This window comes from Tilletiopsis washingtonensis (assembly GCF_003144115.1).
Source record: "Tilletiopsis washingtonensis strain MCA 4186 unplaced genomic scaffold FA09scaffold_3, whole genome shotgun sequence".
Classification (NCBI taxonomy): Eukaryota; Fungi; Basidiomycota; class Exobasidiomycetes; order Entylomatales; genus Tilletiopsis; species Tilletiopsis washingtonensis.
The window spans coordinates 562,640-583,429 of NW_020312000.1; the positions used below are offsets into that span (position 1 = coordinate 562,640).

General features: G+C 65.8%; 8 protein-coding genes across 8 annotated transcripts; 4 read left to right on the plus strand and 4 right to left on the minus strand.

The window, feature by feature from the left end:
• Window positions 1-109: 109 nt before the first annotated feature.
• Window positions 110-2,462, minus strand: FA09DRAFT_327918 (hypothetical protein). Its single transcript, XM_025741582.1, has 3 exons — window positions 2,308-2,462; window positions 1,358-1,530; window positions 110-621 (listed from the first exon to the last, which is right to left on the minus strand). Exons 1-3 carry the CDS (start codon window positions 2,364-2,366, stop codon window positions 224-226), a joined length of 630 nt encoding a protein of 209 aa, XP_025600768.1. The 5' UTR covers window positions 2,367-2,462; the 3' UTR covers window positions 110-223.
• Window positions 2,463-2,684: 222 nt separating this feature from the next.
• On the plus strand, window positions 2,685-3,929 carry FA09DRAFT_327921 (mitochondrial cytochrome c oxidase subunit VIa). Its single transcript, XM_025741583.1, has 6 exons — window positions 2,685-2,863; window positions 3,193-3,286; window positions 3,379-3,458; window positions 3,532-3,540; window positions 3,735-3,745; window positions 3,801-3,929. Exons 1-6 carry the CDS (start codon window positions 2,719-2,721, stop codon window positions 3,858-3,860), a joined length of 399 nt encoding a protein of 132 aa, XP_025600769.1. The 5' UTR covers window positions 2,685-2,718; the 3' UTR covers window positions 3,861-3,929.
• Window positions 3,930-4,872: 943 nt separating this feature from the next.
• FA09DRAFT_354437 (hypothetical protein) lies at window positions 4,873-6,931 on the minus strand (the record flags this gene model as incomplete). Its single annotated transcript, XM_025744841.1, has 3 exons — window positions 4,873-5,051; window positions 5,104-5,149; window positions 5,279-6,931. 3 exons carry the CDS (start codon window positions 6,929-6,931, stop codon window positions 4,873-4,875), a joined length of 1,878 nt encoding a protein of 625 aa, XP_025600770.1.
• A 2,225-nt stretch (window positions 6,932-9,156) lies between these two features.
• FA09DRAFT_333394 (putative general amino acid permease) lies at window positions 9,157-11,830 on the plus strand (the record flags this gene model as incomplete). Its single annotated transcript, XM_025743690.1, has 15 exons — window positions 9,157-9,334; window positions 9,395-9,457; window positions 9,508-9,685; window positions 9,747-9,816; window positions 9,869-10,041; window positions 10,100-10,150; window positions 10,307-10,445; window positions 10,531-10,551; window positions 10,714-10,912; window positions 10,973-11,085; window positions 11,145-11,215; window positions 11,272-11,382; window positions 11,438-11,511; window positions 11,567-11,741; window positions 11,806-11,830. 15 exons carry the CDS (start codon window positions 9,157-9,159, stop codon window positions 11,828-11,830), a joined length of 1,641 nt encoding a protein of 546 aa, XP_025600771.1.
• Window positions 11,831-12,316: 486 nt separating this feature from the next.
• Window positions 12,317-13,666, minus strand: FA09DRAFT_327924 (hypothetical protein). The gene is made up of 2 exons (XM_025741584.1): window positions 13,308-13,666; window positions 12,317-13,222 (listed from the first exon to the last, which is right to left on the minus strand). Exons 1-2 carry the CDS (start codon window positions 13,625-13,627, stop codon window positions 12,643-12,645), a joined length of 900 nt encoding a protein of 299 aa, XP_025600772.1. The 5' UTR covers window positions 13,628-13,666; the 3' UTR covers window positions 12,317-12,642.
• Window positions 13,667-14,150: 484 nt separating this feature from the next.
• FA09DRAFT_327925 (Calreticulin-domain-containing protein) lies at window positions 14,151-16,621 on the plus strand. The gene is made up of 5 exons (XM_025741585.1): window positions 14,151-14,251; window positions 14,311-14,693; window positions 14,973-15,238; window positions 15,406-15,497; window positions 15,549-16,621. Exons 1-5 carry the CDS (start codon window positions 14,171-14,173, stop codon window positions 16,386-16,388), a joined length of 1,662 nt encoding a protein of 553 aa, XP_025600773.1. The 5' UTR covers window positions 14,151-14,170; the 3' UTR covers window positions 16,389-16,621.
• FA09DRAFT_327927 (hypothetical protein) lies at window positions 16,269-17,676 on the minus strand. Its single transcript, XM_025741586.1, has 3 exons — window positions 17,143-17,676; window positions 16,718-17,083; window positions 16,269-16,653 (listed from the first exon to the last, which is right to left on the minus strand). The coding sequence occupies exons 1-3, from the start codon at window positions 17,596-17,598 to the stop codon at window positions 16,474-16,476; spliced, it is 1,002 nt and encodes a 333-aa protein (XP_025600774.1). The 5' UTR covers window positions 17,599-17,676; the 3' UTR covers window positions 16,269-16,473.
• A 181-nt stretch (window positions 17,677-17,857) lies between these two features.
• FA09DRAFT_358563 (hypothetical protein) lies at window positions 17,858-20,790 on the plus strand (the record flags this gene model as incomplete). The annotated part of the gene is made up of 3 exons (XM_025744975.1): window positions 17,858-18,422; window positions 19,215-20,099; window positions 20,187-20,790. The coding sequence occupies 3 exons, from the start codon at window positions 17,858-17,860 to the stop codon at window positions 20,780-20,782; spliced, it is 2,046 nt and encodes a 681-aa protein (XP_025600775.1). The 3' UTR covers window positions 20,783-20,790.

Sequence of the window (20,790 nt, forward strand, 5' to 3'; positions counted from 1 at the left end):
TGCATATTACGAGGAGAGGGGTAGGAGAGGTCTGTCTGCGCGTTCGGCCTCTATAAAGAGGGCGTGGGAAACGGGGTTTGAGCCGCAAAGAGGGTGGGGGGCGCGGAGAGGGGGGAGGGGGGCGCACGGAGTAGACGACGGGCGCGCGCAAACGCGGGAGTGGGGGCAAGCACACACCTCGCTGTGATGTGGAATTGTGCCTCTCTCTCTCTCTCTCTCTCTCTCACGCCGCCTTTGTCAGACTCTTGCGTCCGCTCTTGCTGCGGCTGCGCGTGCCAGCGGCGGGGCCTTTAGGGTGTCCGGCCACTCCGGCGCCGCTTCGGAGGGAGTGTGCGATTTCGCGCCCCAGCACATACGCCACGACTGCTGGTCCTACGAGCCAAGCGCCATTGGGGAGCGCAAAGAGTAGCCACCAGTCGCGCGTGCTGCAGTGGCCCGTGTAGACCCATCCGTTTGGGCCGCCCAGGTGGTCTTGCAGCCAGTACAACGCAGTCTTGCTCTCCGTCATGACGACGGCAGTGAAGCCGACGAGAGGCGCAACGGCGGCATAAGGCGGAGAGGCGCGGTGCGCTAGGTACAGGTAGCTGAAGTTGAGAATCGTCTCGACGATGTTGAGCGCGCCTGGGCGCGAGATGTCAGCAAGAGAATACGACCCATTGTGGGAGCAAGCAAGCGCAACCCCCGTTGCAAGAGCAGCGCAGCAAGCACCGATGCCCCAGCTCGCCAGAGGCAGCCCGGCCCCCTCTCTCTCTCTCGGCGAGTAAGCACGCGCATCGGCAGGCGGGGCAGCGGGGCAGCGGGGCAGCGGGACCAGCAGGCTTACTCGTGCCAGAGCCAGCCAAGCGCCGCCCAAACAGCCGTGCCTCCCTCAACGATGCGTCCCCGATGCGCTCAATCGGGCGGTGATGGGTCGCAGAAGCGATGTGCTCCTTTCCTTTCAAAGCCAGTCCACGATGTGCGCTCCCTCCCTCTCCACTTTGCATCGCCGCCCGCCGCCCGCCGCCCGCCGCACCATTGCGAACTCGCCCGCACCGGCCCAGCTCAGTTGGCGGGCTCTGCCCCGCGCATGCTTGCCCAGCCCAGCCCAAGGGAGGGGGGGGGAGAGGGGCAGGTAGCCCTGTGTGGATTTGCAAGCACTGCAGCCCGGCCGCAGCAAGCTACGCCAGCCGAACTGGCCATTGCAACGTACGCAAAGCCAGCCGCGCCAAGCGACTGCGGGCATGAAGCCTGTGCATCTTTGCGCGTCTCCCACATGCATCTGCACTCATCTCTGCCACGCTTGCCCCCCCCCCCCCCCCACTACCTCCAGTCGCCTCACGCCGCCAGCCCACGCCCTTTCTTGCCGCGCCCCACTCACCCTGCGCAGCGGTGAATCCCCAGCCCTCCTTGTAGGCGCGCTGCGAGTAGATGAGGTCGATGGTGCCGTACAGCTCGTACGGCGCCCACGGCGCGAAGAGCCAGCCGCCGCGGAAGGAGTGCGGACGCGCAAAGATGTAGCCGGCATCCCAGAGGACGAGGAGCGAGGAGAAGCTGGCGCGCACAGACACAAGCGTGGTCAGAAAAGCGTGTCAGACGTGGAAGAGAGACGCGGCAAGAGAGCGTGATGCGCGGCAAGAGAGAGCGTGGACAAGCGCGGCACAAGCGCGGCAAGAGAGAAGGCAAAGAGGAAAGAGAGCGTGCAAGCGAGACAGAGGCAAGGCAAGAGTCTGCTGCAGGACAGCAAAGCCCCGCCTCTCTCTTTTCTTTGCGTAGCAGCCCTCTCTCGCTTGCAGCCTCTCTCGCGTCAACAGCACTTCGAAGGCCGTCCCTATTGCCTGTTGGCCAAGCGTGCGCAGCCCCCACCTCTGTCGACGCAGAAGAATCGACGTTTGTCCTCCACAGCAGCCAAGAATGGCACACCCTACGCAGCGCTCTGCCCCGTCACACGCTGAGCGCGCAGCGCGGGGCCCAACACATGCCATGCCCCACTGCCAAGGATAGAAGGGGCACGCAGCGCTGGCACTCCCCTCTCCAACGCAGAAGAAGAGAGAGAGACACACGCGCGCGGGGCTACGTGGGTATGCTGGGCGTGTGGGCCTGGCCCGCCCGCCGTCGTTGGCACAGCGGCCCACGTAGCAACAGCACTTCGCAAGGCGCACGCAAGGTGGGGGGGAGTTCAAGCTCGACTCTTGCGGCCTTTGCCCTGCGTTTGCCCCCCCTCGCCACTACGAGCACATGCGCATCGGCGCCAACCCTCTTACATCCACCCCCCTCTCCCCCCGCCCCTGCTGCGCCCTCGCAGGTGCGACACACACACACACAACTCACAAGAACCACGCGCTGATCCAGCGCTTGGGCGCGTGCAGATGCAGTGCCGAGACGGCCATGGCTGGGACGCGAGAGTGGAGGTGTGTGGGGTGGTGGTGGTGGAGAGGAAGCAAGGCCTGCCCCCTCCGCACGCCGCGCCGTGTGGATGCGCGCGCGTGATGCGCCGGAGAGCGCGAATGGCGTGGTGCGTGCGAGTCGCCGTTGAGCGGCGCGCCGGCCTCTCCGCATGCAGCAAGGCGCCGATTGCCGGACGCGCCACGTGCCACGGCGCTTGCATCCGGCTGTTCCCACGCCCACCTTGCTTGCTGGCGCGCGCGGCCGTCGCACCACGCGCGCGGCCCGAGATGCGCCGCACCCGCGTCCTGCTCTCCTTCCCTCGCCTTACCCCCACTCCACTCCTCTCTGCCAGCCATGTCCCTCCGCGCCGCCCTGCGTCCCGCCACGCGCGCTCTCCGCGTCCCCGCCGCTGCGCCGCAGCACGCTCGCTTTGCCTCCAGCGACGCCCTGGGCCAGGAGCTGCTTGCGGAGCGCAAGCACGCCGTCGAACATGCTGCTGGTGCGTTCTGTAGAGGAGAGAAAGGCCGGGGGGGGGGGTAGGGATGGCAAGTGGACATTTTGAGGGATGGAGAAGAGCGGTGCAGAGCTGCACCCCTGTGAGGCAGGGCCGCATCAGTGGGGTATTCGTCAGGGCGCGAGTGTTACGTCCCTTGGCATGGTTGTAAGGCGGACATCGTCCATTGGCCCCTCTCTCCTGCGTACGCGTGCAAAGCCGGGGCCAGTGCCAAACGTGTTGCGCCTTTACAGTGTCCGCCACATGCCGCATCGTGCACAGAATCTGACGCATGTTTCGCACGCCCGCACGCTCGCTTCGCTCGCCGCGCGCAGGCTCGGCCGATCTCTGGCGCAAGATCAGCATGTACGTCTGCCTGCCCGGCTCCATTGTGCTCGGCGTGTACATCTACCAGATCGAGGCTGCCCAGTGAGTTGTGCTGCCAACCCCTCCCGTGCGGTGCTGTGCAAAGTGGCTGACGCAGTGCTACACACTCGCTGCGCTCGTTGCGCACTCGCCAGCATCGCACACCGCGATCACGAGCTGCACGAGAACGACGGCAAGGTCGACCCGGGCCCGCGGTACGAGTACCGTGACCGTCGTAAGTGCCCCTTCCCCCCCCCCCCCCACCACCACTAGCACATCGGGCTGACGCAGAACGCGCGTTACAACAGGCGTCAAGCGTGAGTAAGCCGAAGAGCGAGAGGCGAGACGCGCGCGAGAGGCGACGCGATGAGGAGGCAAGGCCCCTTTGGGGTAGCGAGGAGAGGGCAGATGCTCCGAAGAGGACACGAGAGCATGGACAGCATGCCAGTGCATGCGTAATCGTCTTGCTCGTCATCTCGTACTGACTCCTTCCTTGCCCCGATGCCTTCAGCCTTCGCCTGGGTACGTTCCCCTGCCTTCCCTGACAGCCCCAGACACTCACATGCTCTTTTAACAGGGAAACAACTCGTTCTTCTTTAACCCAAAGGCGAACACGAACATGGACGAGCTGGAGTGAGCGATTCGGACGCTCTGAGCGACTCGGGAGTCGTTTCGGAGTGTCAGGGAGGCCGAGGGGGAGGTTCTGGGCCGATCTGAGCAAGATAGAGTCTTGTACTCGCCAAGCAATCGTCATACGTCGCCTCTCTTCCTTAGTGCGTCCCTTATGCAGTGTCCTCGACGTGCTCGTCGTGCGTGGTGTGCTCGTGTTGCTCGTCGTCGTCAGAACGGCATGCTTTGAGGTCATCGTGGGCCTGGAGAACGCGTGCGAGACCCTAATGATGCTCCAGCGCATCATGAGCGCGTCGGACGCGCGGCTCTGCTTCCTGTGGGCGCAGCTGGCGCCTGACGAGCTGCACGCTGGTGCTGTGCTCGTCGTCATCGTCTTGCTGAGGTGATTTGTTGTGCTCGGAACGCGCTCGTCGGCGACCTAGCTTCAGACGTTGGCGTGTCGGCGAGGCTCATGATGCATTGATGATGCGAGACGTCAGTATCTCTCTTTTCGCCTGCTCATTAGAGGCTCTCCTGATCGTGCTCACCACAGACAGACGCCGTACAGAGCGTGCGCTGCACGAAGCCGACACGCTGGCGCAGACTGCAGACATGCGCCTCGACTTGTCGCGAGAGCACTCGGGCTCTCCGCTGCTTGACGCCAGGGATTCAGACAACTCGCTTGCTCACGCTCTTCTGTGTCTAGCCACGCGAGCACGGACACGCCGAAGTGAAAAAGGAATGGACATTGGCGAACGAGAGAGGTGTAGCATGGAAAGTAGTGAATGGACGGCACGCCGAGCTCTGGTGGACTTGCTGCGACGCTGGCGGTGCCGTGAGATGAATGGCTTGGCGTGGTCGAGAGGACGAGTCGAGAAGGGAAGGCGTCGAGAAGGGAAGTCGTCGAGACGGAGAGACGGCAAGGGAGAGGAGTTGGAAAGCGAGAGCGCAGAGTGGGAACTGGGCGTAAATGAAGAGCAGTCGAGACGAGAGAGACGTGCAAAAGGGAGAGCCGAGTCGCAAGCGGCAAGCGGCGAGCTTCAGCTCGAGAAGATGCGCAAGACTTTTCGCTCTGCCCGCATCGACTGGACAGCCGCTGCGATGTCGTCGATGCCGACGGCCGCCGCGATCTCGTCGATGCCGAACTCCTTCTGGCCGTTCCACGATGCGCGTCGGGGAAAGGCGACATCGAGCGATGCGATGAGCGGGCCGCAGAAATCTGATGCGACGATGTGAGCAGGTGCAGAGGCGCGACACGCCGGGACGCTCACCTCTTTTGAAGATGTGGTCGAAGAAGGCTAGGCGCGTGAGAGGGAACTAAGTGAGAAGGATGTGGGCGAGCCGAGGAGGAGGAGATGAGGACGAAGGAAAGATCGAGAGCAGTGAGGAGGACGGGATAGGGACCGGGAAGAGCGGGGGGTGGGGGGCGTACGCGACAGAGCGCACCGAGTGAGGCAGTCGCCTTTGAAGGAGATCGAGCTCGCCTTTGCCCTTCACGCCGAAGCTCCCAACGCGAAGCTCTGTCTCAGAGGTCTTGGGCGCCTGTGTGCGCCCCGGCTGCGCCGGGCGCGAGTCGCACGTGAATCGCTGGTTGGCACGAACATTAGCTCCCGCGCCGCCGCAGTCGTGCAGGAAGTCGGAGGAGCTCCACGAGATATGTTTTTCAGCGTCGTCTGATACATCGCTCTCTCCTTCGAAGACCGGGATCTTGAACTCTTGCGCCAGATCGTCAAGGTTCCACGGCCGATGTCCGTTCCAAGAGACGCTCAGATAGGGAAACCTCGTGTCCAGCTCGTCGACGAGAGGCCCGAAGAAGTTCGCCTGCAGATACTCGGCTCCGTCCACAAAGCCTCTCCACCCCGGTACAGCTTGCGCTTCGAAGCGGGCGGCCGATTCCCCTGGGTGGTAGGAGGTCCTTGAGATCTCGCGCGTCTGAGCAAAGAGGCGGGCTAACTCGACCGCTACCGCACCACCGTCGGAACATGCCTCTTGGACGATGAGGCGGTCGAGCGATAGAGGGATGAGGACCGCCAGCGTGCGTGACTGCACGAGGATGCGAGCCAAAGCGAAAGCTCGTGCTTGCGACTCTTGCATGTCAGTCGCGATTGCGTCAAACTCCTCGTCCGTGAGAGGAGGCCCTGTGCAGATGTCCAGGTCCCCCTCTTCGCTGCGTTGCGGCGTGACGCCGCAGTTCTGTAGCGAGCTCTTCTTTGATGTGAGCTCGACGTCGAGGTCGATGTTGCGGCGTCTGAGCTCAATCAGCAGGCTCAGATCGCAGAGCCAGTGCTTGAGCGTTGCCAGGGCGCTCTGATCTTGAACTCGCTTCTGCTCGAGTCGCTCGACGAAGCTGCAGAACACGGCCGAGTCGACCTTTCCGTCGAAGCTGCTGAGCAGGTGGAGATGCAAGCTCGCAGCACTTCTGTGGCGCTGGCTCAAGATAAGCCCTTCGAGTGCATTGTAGCAGAGTTCATCGGCGTAGGACTCGTCGAGCCTAAAGTCGCCCTTGTAAGAGCAACAGAGCGACATCACCAGCTCGACGAAGAGCCCGCAGGCACGGACTATCGGGTTCTTCTGCTCCTTGCTGATCGCACAGTCCAGCGGCCATGGGTCTGGGTCGTCTTGCTCCGCCTCAGAATCGTCTTCTTCGCCGGACGATCCGCCTGCTGCGTCCGGGGAAGTCGCGCGTGTCGACGTAGCGCGGTTCGAGGAGGACGAAGAACGGGAGCGCTCGCCGAAGGTCGAGGCCGCAGACAGCGCCGAGCTTGAGCGCTTCAGCCGCGGCTGTGCAGCGGCGGCGTCTCGCGCGGGCTCGGCAGAGTGCCTAGGAACGTCGAGCTCACCGGCCTCAGCTTCGAGCCTGACCTGCTCGAGGCGTTCCGGGCCAAGACCGCCGAGGTGCCTGATCACGAATTCGTCGGCGTCGAAGATCTTGCCCGTGAGCTCTGCGTAACGAGCTTCGTCGACCACGACGTCCGGACTGGCGTCAGGTGCACCGTCCTCGTTGGGCGCCATGCTCGTGTCGACGACAAGCACTCCGATGCGGCGAAGCTGCGTGAGGCCGCTGACGAAGGAGCTGAACAGCTCGACTGCTTCTTCCATACCGCCGCCGCGGCGGTCGACGTTCGAGTTTTCGCACCATTCGCCTTACCAGGCCCAAGCCGCAGCCCTGCGGACCTGCTTCGCTGCTGCGGTGCCGCAGCGGCCGAGGATGCATCGCGCAAGCTGCTCGTTCGTGACCTTGAACATCACGAAAAGACGCGAAGAGCGATGGCGTGCGTTGCGACTGAGAGCCGCGAGGAAGACGGTGATGTGGTCGTCTGAGCGATGTCCTCACGGCGTGAGCTGGGAGTGAGATCGTGGGCTCTGCTGGCTGACTCTCGCGTCTGCTCTGCTGTGCCAGCAAGCGAGAGCAGAGCGCAGCCTTGCGGCATCAGAGCATGCCTTTGGTGAACCAAATGTTCTCGCGTCCGCTCTTGTTAGCCGCGGCTCCTAGCACGAAGAGAAAGTCACCACCCAAAGGACCCTCAGGGGCTGCTCCTCTCGCAGCGCTTCCGCACCTCGCAGCCCGGTCCAGGCCTTTGGAATGCAGGGCCGAGACGGCGCCGAGGTACAGGAGACAGAACAGAGTCTCGAGCGATACGCCGATGGCTGCGGATCTTCATTTGCAGACGTGTCTCGCTCTCGCTGACCAAGCCGAAGCTTGAGCGGCTCTGGCACGCAAGCGGGGACACGTCGACGCGATCCATGAACCTTCGCGGCTTCGCGGCGCACGCTGCGGATACAAGGTCCGCTGCATGCTGTGCGAGCTCGGTCTTGGCAACCTCTGCATTGAGCGGAGCTAGAGCCTCTGATGGACAGGCGGTGCAAGAAGTGTGCGGAGTCGAAGCGTGGGACGGATGGAAATAGCGCTCGACCGAGCAACCGCCGGGATCTTCGCATCATCGGCATCCCACGGCCATCGCACACCGAGAGAGGGGCTGGCGTGGGCTGTGAGGTATACGCTGGACGGCGCACAGCATGTAGCACGCAAGGCTTGGGCCGAACGATGTGGTGGAGAGCAGACATCAGAGAGGAGCAGGAGCAGGAGAAGCGTGCACCTTCTGCGGGCGCCTATCGCAATCGGGCGCCGGCAGAACAGCGCAAGAAGTCGCTTCTTGCGCCGAAGCTAGCATGCCGCGGAGCGTACCGCTGGGCAGGCGTGCTGCCTTGACGCTGCAAATACTGGCGCTGCGCCGACTCGCGCCCTGCGCCCTAGTGCATCAGCCGTTGGGCGCAAGCGTGAGAAGAGAGCGAATCTGCTGCGCCGCATTTGCAAGACCCCTCATGCCTCGCCACAGCAGGCCGGAGTCCGCGATTCTGGCTGCTTGTGTGAAGGCCGCTCTCACGCACCAGCGGCAGCTCGCTCAAGACATGCTCGTGTGACGCCTAGCGCCGCAGCATGATGGTGCACTCGCTGCTCCTGCGCCCGCGGCGCGTGGGCCCCTGAGGTGCCTAAGCGGCGCCGGCGGCTTCTGCGGCACGCCGCCGGTCGAGTTGCCTCACCTTGCTTCTTCGGCGGTCCGCGCCCCAGATGGCGCGCTTCGCTGCAGCTGCAGTCTGTGCCGCTGCAGCTTGGGCAGCGGTGCCATCCGCTTGGCCCATCCGCAGCTGCTCACCGAGCTTGCAGCGAGCAGTGAGTCCGGCTGATCTACCAGCGCTGGGTCGATTTTGCTGCTCGCCTGCCATTCTTACCCCGCACCGGGTGCCGCAGCCGCAGCGCGGTCGCGCCTCGGCGAGGCAGCGCCCCTGAGCAAATCTGCAGGCGCGCGGCGGCGCGCCCCTCGCGTCGCGCCGATTAAGTCCCCTGTTCAGGGCGCGCCGCCGCAAGCGGTACCTCGCCTGATCCTTCTCGCAGCGGAATTGACACACAGGGACCCTCTAGAAATAGGAGCACTTGCCGGCTTATCTCTGGCATGAGGCAAGCGCTGCGCCGGAGCCGCGTGTGGGCGCAAGAGCGGGCGCGGCAATTCGGCTGCGGCGGCCCGCGCGGGGCGTCGTGCTGCGAGAAGGCGCCGTGCTGCGAGCCTGCCTGCAGGCACCGTGCTGCGAGCAGGCGACATTGCGAGAGGAAACGGGAGAGAGACAGCGCGCGGCGCTGGCGGCGCCGCGAAGCTCTCTCGCAGCCTCAAAAGGCCGCCTGCTGTTCGTACCCTCGGCACCCTCACCTGCTCCTTTCACTTACCCGCTTTCCACCCGTGCCAGGCGCACAGGTGTCCTCTTGCCACAGTAAGCAACCCACACCCACTCTCCAGCCGCGCCTCCCGCGGCACCCCATCCCCATCGCCATGTCGCTGCACAGCGACGAGAAGATCACGCCCAGTGCCGAAGAGAAGGCCGGCCCGGGCTTCGTCGAGAGCAAGGAGTACGCCGATGCCGACACCAACGCCTTTGGCCAGAAGGACGGCGAGCAGCTGCGCCACGATGCACTGCTGCCGCGCCACGTCGCCATGATCAGTATCGGCGGTGCGTGACGGGCCGCTTGCTGCGCGACGCTGCTCTCCCACTGACGGCCGCTGCGCACAGGTGTCATCGGCACAGGCTTGTTCATCGGCACCGGCAACTCCCTAGCCAACGGTGGCCCAGTCGGTGCGTCGCCTCCTCTCTCGCCTCGCACTGCCGGCTCTGACCGTTCTTAGGCTTGTGGCTTGGCTATATCTCGATGGCCACGGTGTGCTACGCGATGATGCAGCCGCTCGGCATCATGGTCTCGTACATGCCCGTGCCCGGAGGCCACATCAAGCTCGCCGAGCGCTTCATCTCGCCCTCGATGTCCTTCGCCATGGGCTGGCTCTACTGGTTCAACTGGACGATCATGTAAGTCCTCGGCGACGAGGGCTGCCTCCACGAACACTTCACTGAGACACTGTCCTCTCAGTCTGCCTGCCGAGGTGACTGCCGCCGCCGTGCTGATCTCTTTCTGGTCGCCGGACACCTCGCCCGCCATTGTGAGTACTGCCTGCGCGCGCGTCAGCCTCGCTTGCTCACACGACGACTCAGTGGATGTCGATCGCTCTCCTTGTCATCATCGGCATCAACTTCCTGGGCACGCGTGCCTTTGGCGAGTGCGAGTTCTGGTTTGCCTCCATCAAGATCATCTGCATCGTCGGCCTGATCATCCTCAGCTTCGCGATCGACGTCGGAGCGGGCGACCAGGGTGTTCTGGGCTTCCGGTCAGTCACGCCTTGCATCTCGCTCCTTCGCCGCCGCCTCTGACACTCACTTGGACAGGTACTGGCGGCGGCCGGGCCCATTTGTTTTCTATAACGGCGTCCCTGGAAGGTGAGTGCGATCGGCGGCGTTCAGGGAGAGGGAAGGGCGGCAGGCGGGGCGCGCGCCGCGCATCGCGGCGCGGCGGACCGGAAGCGTTCCCACGCCGAATCGTTCCCACGCCAATGTGCGTTGCGTGCTGAGGCTGACTCCGCTTCCTGTGCGCAGCTTGGGCCAGTTCCTCGGCTACTGGAGTGTGTTGATCAACAGCGCCTTCTCCTTCATCGGAACGGAGATCTGCGCCATCGCAGCCGGCGAGGCCAAGAATCCGCGCAAGACGCTGCCGAAGGCGATCTCGCGCGTTTGGGTGAGTTTGACCTCTCGATCCAGGCCCGGAGCCGACCTCCCCCGCTCGTATGGCTTCCCAATGCTCATTAACTACCGCTCTCTAGGTCCGTATCCTCGGGTTTTACGTTTTGTTAAGTTTTCGTTATAGGGGCTTTGAGGGCTTCAGGGCGCTGCAGGGACTGCTGGGAGCTCGTCGGACAGCTTCGGCGATGCTTCCTGCGGTGTCGCGGCCCTCTGAAGCCCTCTAGCCGCGTTTGCTGTCTGCTACCTGCTCACAACCTGCTCAGGGCACACTGGCGATCTCCGTTACCTGCCCGTCGAACGAGCCCGACCTGATCCTCGGCAGCAAGACGGCGCGCTCGCCGTTCGTCATTGCGATCAAACTCGCTGGCATCAAGACGCTGCCTTCCATCGTCAACGCCTGCTTTGTTACCTCGGCCGTGTCCGCTGGCTCCTCCGACCTGTACACTAGCTCGCGCGCTCTCTGTAAGTCGTGCACGAGAGCGCTCGGCGGCCAGACGCGCGAATACTGACTCGTCACATCAGACGGTCTCGCAATCGCCGGCCAGGCGCCCCGTATCTTCGCCAAGACCACCAAGGGCGGCCTGCCATGGGTTGCGTTGCTCGTAGGCGTTGCAATTTCGTCGCTCAGTTACATGGTATTTATAACGGCCTAGGACTGCCTGGCTCATCGCTGACCGTGCTTCCGACTCATCAGAGCGTTTCGGCCGGCGGAGGCAAGGTGTTCGGCTGGTTCTCGAACCTGACGTCCATCTGCGGTATGCTCACGTGCGTTGGTCGAGTTCCTATCGAGTTGAGCCTGGCTGACACTTCTGTCTCTGCAGCTGGACTTGCATCGGTCTGCTGTACATCCGCTTCCACGCTGCGATTAAGGTGCAGAACTTCGACCAGTCGCTGCTGCCCTTCAAGCACAAGGGCGCCATCTTCCTTGCGTGGTGCGTAGCCGCATCGCGTGCGACAGCCCTGCGCTATGCTGACTGCTTCATGCAGGTACGTCGTCATCTGGACAAGCCTCATCATGCTCTTCTGCGGCTTCCACGTCTTCCTCGCGGGCAACTGGGACCGTGAGTGATCTTGGACCGTGGCGCACTGGCACAGTCATTGACGTCTTCCCCTCAGTGGCCACGTTCATCACGTCGTACCTGCCGATCCCGCTCTTCTTCATCCTCCTCGGCGTGACCTGGTGGCGCGACGGCTGCAAGGCATGGGTGCGCCCCGAGGACATGGACCTGTACTCGGGCGTGCAGGAGATCATCGACGCCGAGGTCGAGGAGCCGCCGCCGAAGAACCTCTGGTGCGTGCCGCTGCTGCAGCTCTCCAGCGCCTGCGCACTCGCTGACGCTCCACACCACATGCAGGGAGAAGATCTGGCAAAAGGTCTAGAAACGATCCCTTCGTCACCTCTTCGCATCTCTTCGTCGCCCGTCTCGTCGTTCCTCCCCACCGCTATAGAGTCTCGAGTCCCGTCTGCGCACTCCCCGCGCACGCGTTCTTGGCACGCCCCATCACGACCCCTCTCGCGCACATCTCGCTGCGCACCCGTTCACGTCTACGTTCCGCTGCGCACCCTTCACGTTCCCGAGCGCCACGCGTCGTCGTCACCTGTCGGCAGCGTATCGGCTGCGTCTCTCTTCACGTTTCTAGAATGTCCATCACGTTGATGTCCTTACGCCGCGACTGCCAGCGTCTGTTGAGCGCACCAGGCGAAGACAACCGAGTGTTACGACGGCCAGCAGCTGATGAGCACGGTGTCAAGGTATGAAGGCAAAGATCACACGGTTCGGCGCTTGGCTGTGCACAGCGCGTGGCGGCGTCGAGAGTCCTGCACTCGCATCTCTCCTCGCTCAGACACGCCTCTCATCCTCGTCTCTCGCACATGGCATATCATTGAGCACCGCGACACATCTGAACAAGCAGAGCGCACGAAAGAGGTAAAGGATGGAAGAGGAAGGAAAGGATGTCGGCAAGCTACTATCTATGACTCCTCATTGCCCTCGAGCTCGAGAGTGATAGCGAAAGCAAGCAGCGTTGCTGTTCGCCGGCTTATAATGACCCACGCGCCGGAGGTGGTTGGCGCGCGCGGGAGATAAGGATGCCGGCGGTGTGTGGAAGAAGGGGGAGGGGAAGAGGGGGGGCAAGGAGGCAGGAGACTCACGCTCAGTCTTCACGCAACAGGGTGACGTCGGGGTATCATTTTACGCTCCTCGTGTCTCGCGCCCAAACTTCATCTTGCGATACTCTCTCACCGCGCGTTCCCGTTCCTTTCTCAGCTCCTCTTCTCGTCTCAAGCCTCCCTCTCCGCCGCGCACGAGTGGCTCGGGCAACCTCACCTTTGCCTCGGCAGGCGCCGGTCTGCCCATCGCCTGCGCCAGCGCCACCTTGCGTGCTCTCGCCGCGTCGCTCTCTCCTCTCGGCGCGCGCGTGAGCGTCGGAGGAGCAAGCGCGACGTCGTTGAGTTTGCGCGTGCCCACTGCTGCCCATTCTCCTTCGGCTGCACCTTGCATGGCTTGGCGCTTGCGCTTCAGCTCCGCCTTGTCCGGCTCCGCAGGCTTGCCTTTGCCCTTGCCAGCCGGCGGCTCGCGCGCCGTCCATGTCTCGTGATGCACCGTGCAGCGCGACGGGTCCTTGCAGACGTGCGGACCGTCGTCGTCGAGCACCTTGGCGGCCTTTGATGGGCCGCCTTGCAGAGCCGCGGCTTGCTGCTCGCGCTTGCGCTTCGTGCGTCCGGCCTTGACGGTGGCGGCGAGCTCGGGCGCGAGGGTTTGCTCCACGCGGCTGCAGAGAGGAGGGACGTGGAGCGTGTCAGTGAGATGCCATGTGTGCTCGGTCCCTGCCCTGCAGCAGACGGGCTGCGACTCACCGGTTGAAGTCGCCAAGTCGCTCGCCGGGCCGAATCTTCAGCTCCTCCTCCGTCGCCTTGGCCTTGCCCTTCTCCTTTGCCCGCGCCAGCGCCTTGAGTCTCTCCTTCTCCTTTGGGCCCACATCCTCTGCGCTCTGCCGCTCGCCCGCGGCCTTGCGCGCGCGGAAGGCGGCCTGCACCTTTGCGGCGTCGAGGACGCGCATGGCGCCCTTGGGCAGCTCCGTCATGTGTGCCAGGTCGGCGGCGCCGGACGGTGCGGCATTGGAGGACGCCGCACGCTGGGCGACGCGCGCCGAGAACTTGGAGCGTTTGTGGGGCATGACGGGCGGGTGAGCGGATGCTGGAGAGGAAGAGCGGCGTGCGCGCTGAGCAGAAACGGCAAATGCAGCACGAGCAGGCCGCGCCAGAAAGTCGCCTCGAGCACGGTCACGTGCAGCGCCGAGGCGAGCAGGAGGCATCCGCACGAGAGAGGCCAGCGCGCTGCTGGCGTCTGCGCACGGGCATCCGACACCTCTCGGCCTTCGCGAGAGTTCCAAGAGCCACGTGTCGCCGCCGAGGTGCCTCTCTCGAGTCTGGGCTGCCGAGCGGGCGTCGGAAATGCGGCCAGCACGGAGGGAGACGCTGGCAGGGAGCATGCAGCGAGTGCGGCGCAATGCTCAAACAGAGGCAGCGGCGAAAGCGCAGGGAGCGGTGCGCTGCGAGGGCGTCGGCCGCGCACTGGCCGCCGTGCGCAGACGTGGCACGCCGCGCGCGCGAGAGGAGGTGCTGCGTGGCGTGCGGCGTGCAGGTGCTCGAGCCTTGCCGCCGCCGTCACTCCTCACTCACCCACCACCACCCTCACACCCACACCCAGTCCAGCCATGATGAAGCCCTCCGTCGCGGCGGCCCTCGTCGCTGCCCTGCTCGCGGCCGGCGTCGTGGATGCCGAGCGTGCCGTGTTCGAGGTGCGTGCATGCCAGTCTGCCTTCGCTCTGCCGCATTTGACACTTATGGCCCCCTTCAGCCGACCAAGATCACCGCGCCCTTCCTCGAGCAGTTCACCGCCGACTGGACGTCGCGCTGGTCCGCCTCGTCCGCCACCAAGGAGCAGGCGGCCGGCGAGGTCTTTTCCTACAGCGGCCAGTGGGCCGTCGAGGAGCCGACGGTCTTCCCGGGCATCCCGGGCGACGCGGCCCTCGTCGCCAAGAGCAAGGCGGCGCAGCATGCCATCTCGGCGCCCTTTGCCGCGCCGATTGATGTGGCCGAGGCGATGAAGCAGGGCAAGCCGCTCGTGGTGCAGTACGAGACCAAGATGCAAAAGGGCCTCAGCTGCGGCGGCGCGTACCTCAAGCTCTTGACCGAGAGCCCCGAGGGCATTCAGGCAAAGGAGTTTAGCGACAAGACGCCGTGAGTGAGAACAGAGTGATGTGCGGAGGGAGGAGAGGGCGCGGTACGGCTTGGACCGCAGCGCGCGGGTGCCAGCCAGTCTGGCCCTCTCGCTGTGACGTCGTTGGCGCCTCGCTGCGACGTCGTTGGCCGCTCGCTGCGACGCGATTGGCCGCTCGCTGCGACGCAATTGGCGCCTCGCTCCGCCTGCGCTGCCAGTGGTGGCCTTTCCCTTCGCTGCTCTGCCGGTGTTCACATGTTTTTGCTTCTTGCTCTGCCGGGGCTCACATGTTTCTGCAGCTACACGATCATGTTCGGCCCCGACAAGTGCGGCAGCACCAACAAGGTGCACTTCATCTTCCGGCACACACACCCCACGACGGGCGCCATCGAGGAGAAGCACCTCGTCTCGCCGCCGTACCCCAAGATCAGCAAGACGAGTGCGCTGTACACGCTCATCGTGCGCGCCGACCAGACGTACGACATCCTCATCAACGGCGACTCGAAGAAGTCGGGCAGCCTGTTCGAGGACTTTGACCCGCCGGTGAACCCCGCCAAGGAGATCGGTGAGTCAAGGTGAAGCGCGGCGGGGTGGTGGATGCGGCGTGCGGGCTATAGATGCGGGCGTTGCGACAGGTCGAGGCACATAGCGTCGCGGCTCTGTGCGCTGCAGCTCTGGCGCTCTTCCGCCGCAGCTCTGTTCGCTCCAAGCGCACACTAACCCCCCTCCTAGACGACCCCGACGACTCAAAGCCCGCCGACTGGGTCGACGCACAGCGCATCCCCGACCCTGACGCGTCGAAGCCCGACGACTGGGACGAGGACGTGAGTGCCGCGCCGCCGCGCATGCCACGCCAATACTGACTTCTGCCCTAGGCACCGGCGGCGATCCCCGACGACGACGCCGTCAAGCCCGAGGGCTGGCTCGACGACGAGCCCGACATTGTGCCCGACGCCGACGCCGTCAAGCCCGAGGAGTGGGACGACGAGGAGGACGGCGCATGGACGGCGCCGCTGGTGCCGAACCCCAAGTGCGCCGCCGCGCCGGGCTGCGGCGCGTGGGTGCGCCCATCCAAGGCGAACCCGGCGTACAAGGGCAAGTGGAGCGCGCCGTACGTCGACAATCCCGCGTTCAAGGGCGAGTGGGCGCCGCGCAAGATTGTCAACCCCGACTACGCCGAGGACCTGACGCCGAGCCACTTTTCGAGCATCGGCGGCATTGGCTTTGAGCTGTGGACGATGGACGAGGATCTGGCGTTTGACAACATCTACATCGGCCACTCGGTGGAGGAGGCAAAGGCGCTGGCCGACGAGACGTGGGCGCGCAAGCTGCCCATCGAGCAGGGCAAGGAGAAGAAGGAGGAGGAGAGCGCGGCGCAAAAGGCAAAGGAGGCGGCAAAGGAGGCGGCGGCGACGGCCGTGCCGCTCTTCGACACGCTGCGCGAGAAGCTCCTCGAATTCGTCGGCGCGCTCGGCAACGACCCGCTCGGCGCGCTCAAGGCGCACCCGGACGTCGCCGGTGCCGTCGGCGCGCTCTTCGCCGGCCTCCTCGCCCTCATCACGCTCGTGGCCGGCGTGGGCAGCAGCGCGCCGAAGCCCACCAAGGGCGCAAAGAAGACGGACGCGCCCAGCAAGGCCGTCAAGGCGACGGCCGTCGCGCCGGCGCCCGAGGCCAAGAAGCGCACGCCCGTCGCCGCCACCGTCGAGGACGAGTGAGCGCGCACAGGCGATCGCCGAGGTGGCCCATGTCGTCATGTACCGCCGCAATGAAACACAAAAGCTCTCTCGCATGCGATGCCCATTATGACTTGCCATCTACCAACATCAGCTGCGCCAGCAGTGCGCCTGCGCGTCGCAGCCGGCTGTTGTGCAGGGCAAAGTGGCGGCACTCGACGAGCAGTGCCTCGTCTGTGCGTGCCTCGAGCTCGTCTGCCTGCTGTGCGAGGCCGGGGAGAATGGCAGAGGAGATGAAGCTGCATAGCTGCGAGGACAGGGTCAGGGCGGCGTCACCGGACAGGTCGCGGCACTTGTGATGCTCTACTGACCACCTCGACGATCTTGGCTGCGCGCTCCTCGTCTCCCTCACGCTTGAGTCGATCGAGCGTCTCTACACAACAGCTGAGCCAAGGCCCAATCACCTGCATCTTCGTCTCTCGGCGCAGCGACGGCGGGGCGGGCGGCAGCAGTAGGCGCGCCAGAAAGGCCGGCACGGCGGCGCAGGGCGCCTCGACGCCGAGCGAGGGCAGCGTCGCCAGCAGCTCGGCGCGCTGCCGCACGGCCAACGTGTCCGCCGCGTCGTCGACAAGCGAGACGAGAAGCTTGAACGCCACGCTGGGCGAGTGGAGGGCGAGCGAAGGGTACAGCGCAGGTGGCATATGGCGTGCCAGCAGCGGCAGATGCGACTGCACCAGCTGTGAGGCAGCGGGGTCAGCAAAGGCAGAGGGATCACCTTGGCTTGCTGCCCACTCACGCGCGCCTCGCGCATCGTCAGTGCGCGCTCCTCGCCGCGCTGCAGCATGCGCTGCGCCTCGACGACGGTCACGTCTGCCTCGCGGCGCGGCGTTGCTGCCGCAGGAGAGTCGTGCGGCGGGGCAGGCGCGTCGTGCTGCCGTGCCCACGTCGCCGGCAGCGCGTCGACGATGTCGGGCGCCCATGCCTCGAGCAGCTGCTCGATGTGGCCGGCCACGCGCGCCTCGTCTGCGGCGACGAGGTGCGCGGCAATGCGCCGCAGCGGCGCGGCGAAGGGCTGGCAGCCGAGCAGGCGTGCTTGCCAGGTGGCATACGGGCGATGCAGCGCGGCGCAGAGCGGCACGAGCTGCGCGACGGGCGTGTGCGCCAGCGAGGCGAAGAGGTCGAGCAGAGGAGGCAGCGAGAGCCAGGGCGCTTGCTCGGGCAGCCGCGCGGGCGGTGCGGCGGCTGGTGCCATGGCTGCGCCTGAGCGCCCGAGGCAACGCTTGCCGATTGCTCTGCAGCGAGAGTGGGCTAGGCAGAGGATGCGTGCGGTGCTTGTGGTAGAGAGGCAAGCGCGATCTTGCGGCGGCTGCTCCACACAAGCGGCATCAGCGCCGGGTGCCTCGGGCTGACTGCGTGGGAGCAGGGGCACTGTACGCGTCGCGCAGCGCAGCCCCTGCCCCCTGCTTCTCACCACCACTCCCTGGCCGTCGGGGCACGAGCATGGCTCAGCAATGCCGCGCTTCCTCGTCGATCCGCACCTCGCACGGCTGCCCGCCGAGGGCGCCACGTCGCTGGCGCCTGCGCCCGCCTCGCGCACGTCGCCCTCGCGCGCACGCAGCTCCCTCAGCACCACGCGGCGCGCTGCCTGCTCCTCGCCCTCTCGGCGCGCCGCCGGCGCAGCAGCTGCCGCCTCGCCCAGCCGGCCGCGCAACCGGCTGCTCATGCGCACCTCGCCTCCGCCAGCGCCGCTCTTCGCGCGCAGTGCCGCACCGCAGCCGCCGGCTCTGCCCGCCCGCAGCGAGGCATCAGCCGACGTGCCTGCGCTGCGCACTCTGCGTCCTCTCCGCACCGCCGCCGCAGCAGCGACGCCCCATCCGAGCGACTCGACCATCATCACATCCTCCCCAGCGGGCGGCGGCGCATCGCGCGCAGCATCAACCAGCTCGCTGCGCTCCGCCCTCGCGGCAGACGCAGCACTCAGTGCCGCACGCGTGCAGCAGCGCGAAGCACAGACGCACGAGCGCATCGAGCGGCGCACGCGCGTGGGCCGCAGGGTCAGAGAGGCGCTGGAGAAGTGTGCGCGGGAGCGAGAGGCAGACAACGCGAGCAAGAAGCGCCGCATAGAGACGCCGCCCGCACGAGCCGGCGGGAGCGGGACAGGGGCCGCCGACGTATCAGTGTGCACCGCAGCCGGCGCGTCCGATGTCGCCACGATGCCGGCCCTGCCTGCTGCCCCAACAATCGACCTGCGTACCCTCTCCTCTCGCGCGCCGCGCAGCTCGCCATACGTCACGACGGCGCGGCTCACTCGAGCGGCCAGTCGTGCCGCGAGCGCGAGCTCGGCGGCGCCTTCTAGTCAAGCAGTCACGGCCAGGGGTGCGTCGGCAGCATCACCTTCTGTCGGCGAGAGGCCCGCAGCGCAGGCAGTCGGCCAGGTATCAGCGGAGAGCTCCGCCACCAAGGACGCCGCCTCGCGTGCAGCGCGCGCTTGTCGCGAGGTGCAGACGCAGAGCCAGAGCCAACACGAAGAGATGCAGCCTTCCGACAGCCTGCAACAGCCGGCCCTCGCTGCCGCGCCGGGACTGCGAGATGCCGCATCTGTGCGATGCGAACTCCCCGCGCCGCCGGCTGTCGAGGGAGGCAGCGCAACGGCCGCCGCCGCCGCCGCAGTAGCAGAGTCTGTCGCAGCTGCAGAGAGCCTGGCCAGCCACAGTGGCTCGTCACCACAGGCATCCATGCCGCTGGCCGAGGTGTATGAGACGAGCTTCAGCTGTCCTCCACGGCTGTGTGCGCGTCTTCGGCCGGCACGCAACAAGGCTGCGCCCTCTAGGAGTGCCACGACGCTTCTTACGCGTCTCGATGCGACAGCCGGGCCGTCTGTGGCTTCTCGGCCGCCGCCACTCCCGGCAGACGAGCCGGAGGCAACCGGACGCCATTCTGTGCCGTCCAGCGAGGCGAGCAGCACTGAGTACTCCGACGACATGCGTACCGGCACGACGCAGTTGCCCGCCGATGCTCTGTTTCCCTTTCACGCATTCGACGAGACGCAAGCGCACCTGCATGCCTCACACGACGACGACGACGACGACGACGACGCTAGCGACGAGTCTGCCGCTGCCGTCGCCGAGCTCTCTCGCCACGACGTCGCCGCTCCGACTGCCGAAGCCAAGCTGGCCACGCCGTCATTGCGCCGCCTCGTCCCTGGCGCAAGAAGAGTGCTGGCGTTCGAGACGCCAAACACGCCGGCCGCCGCCCCTGCTGCTGCTGCTGCTGTTGCTGCTGCTGCCAGTGTGCTACCTCAGGCTGCCCTGGCGATTGACTCGCCATTGCCTCGCACTGTGGCGCAGGAGCGCGTGCTCGCGTTCGAGACGCCTGCTGGCGAGGCGCGAGGGCGAATGGGAGTGCCGCTCGTCGCTGCAGAGGAGAGTCCGGCGGCAAGCACGCTCGCTCGACGTCGTCGATCGTCAGGCGCAGCGCCTACTGTGCCGGCGGCTGCGGCTGCGTCGACGGCGACGACGAGCTTGGAAGCGCAAGTCTTCTTGCCTGCTCGTCCTTGCCTCTTCCATCGTGCTCCGCCCTCTCGCGCTGCCATCCTGGCCGATCTCGATGGCTCAAGGCCACGCACGACAGCGCCTGCCGTCGCTGTGGCGCCCTTCTCTGCCGCCTGGCGCCGCGCCAACAGCACCGCTGCTCGCAGCAGCGGCATGCGGCACGTCCAGCCGCGGCTTTGGCGCGGCTGGAAGGATATGCAGAGTGAGTTGTCTGGCCCACGCTCGCGCCTGGGCGGCTCTCGACGTTTTCGTCTTTTGCTCAGACCCACCGCTTGGCCCCACCCCACAGCCTACTTCGTCACGCCGCCATCGTACACCTACCACGCGGCTGCGCCGTCACGCGCGGCGATGCAAGAGTGGCTTGCTGCTGCTGCTGCTGCTGCTGCGCTCGAGTCGAGCGACTCGGGCTCCTCTCGCCTCTCGCGCGGCGTAGCTCGCGGCGCTGCTGCACGCTCCTCTGCGCCGTCGGCGGTACGCATGCCACGCTTCGGGCTCTCGACGCTCGAGCTCGAGGAGGCGGCAGAGGCGGCGGATGAAGTGTCGAGTCTACGTGTCGGCATTCCACGCTCCAGACGCAGAAGCCATCGTGGCGCCGCTTCGGCGTCGACGTCGACGTCGACGTCGGCAGTGGAGCTCGAGCCTCGCGCAGAGGAGGAGAGTCAGTGGCCCATGCCCGATCTCGGCTCGCCTGCCTCGACCAGCTGGGCGGCGGGGGCCGCTGCTGCTGCAGCGCACTGCTTCACGCGACAAGGCGCTGCTGCTGCGCGACTCGGCTCCGCCCGAGCAGGCGCAAGCACTACGACCGCACAGCAGCAGCAGCCCGACTCGCTCTTCGACTCGCGCGCCAGCGTGCCGTGGGATGATGCCAGCGTGTGGGAGAGGTAAAGTATGCG

Bases quoted from the DNA above. Each gene is read 5' to 3' on its own strand.
- FA09DRAFT_327924 (XM_025741584.1), bottom strand. From the start codon at position 13,627: ATGCCCCACAAACGCTCCAAGTTCTCGGCGCGCGTCGCCCAGCGTGCG. The intron at 13,223-13,307 runs GTGAGTCGCAGC...TCCTCTCTGCAG, and splicing joins CGACTTGGCGACTTCAACCG to CCGCGTGGAGCAAACCCTCG.
- FA09DRAFT_327927 (XM_025741586.1), bottom strand. From the start codon at position 17,598: ATGGCACCAGCCGCCGCACCGCCCGCGCGGCTGCCCGAGCAAGCGCCC. The intron at 17,084-17,142 runs GTGAGTGGGCAG...GCTGCCTCACAG, and splicing joins TGACGATGCGCGAGGCGCGC to CTGGTGCAGTCGCATCTGCC. The intron at 16,654-16,717 runs GTCAGTAGAGCA...CTGTCCTCGCAG, and splicing joins CAGCCAAGATCGTCGAGGTG to CTATGCAGCTTCATCTCCTC.
- FA09DRAFT_327918 (XM_025741582.1), bottom strand. From the start codon at position 2,366: ATGGCCGTCTCGGCACTGCATCTGCACGCGCCCAAGCGCTGGATCAGC. The intron at 1,531-2,307 runs GTGAGTTGTGTG...TGTGCGCGCCAG, and splicing joins TGGATCAGCGCGTGGTTCTT to CTTCTCCTCGCTCCTCGTCC. The intron at 622-1,357 runs GTGAGTGGGGCG...TCTCGCGCCCAG, and splicing joins GGGATTCACCGCTGCGCAGG to GCGCGCTCAACATCGTCGAG.
- FA09DRAFT_327925 (XM_025741585.1), top strand. From the start codon at position 14,171: ATGAAGCCCTCCGTCGCGGCGGCCCTCGTCGCTGCCCTGCTCGCGGCC. The intron at 14,252-14,310 runs GTGCGTGCATGC...GGCCCCCTTCAG, and splicing joins CCGAGCGTGCCGTGTTCGAG to CCGACCAAGATCACCGCGCC. The intron at 15,498-15,548 runs GTGAGTGCCGCG...CTTCTGCCCTAG, and splicing joins CCGACGACTGGGACGAGGAC to GCACCGGCGGCGATCCCCGA.
- FA09DRAFT_327921 (XM_025741583.1), top strand. From the start codon at position 2,719: ATGTCCCTCCGCGCCGCCCTGCGTCCCGCCACGCGCGCTCTCCGCGTC. The intron at 2,864-3,192 runs GTGCGTTCTGTA...CGCCGCGCGCAG, and splicing joins CGCCGTCGAACATGCTGCTG to GCTCGGCCGATCTCTGGCGC. The intron at 3,287-3,378 runs GTGAGTTGTGCT...CGCACTCGCCAG, and splicing joins TACCAGATCGAGGCTGCCCA to CATCGCACACCGCGATCACG.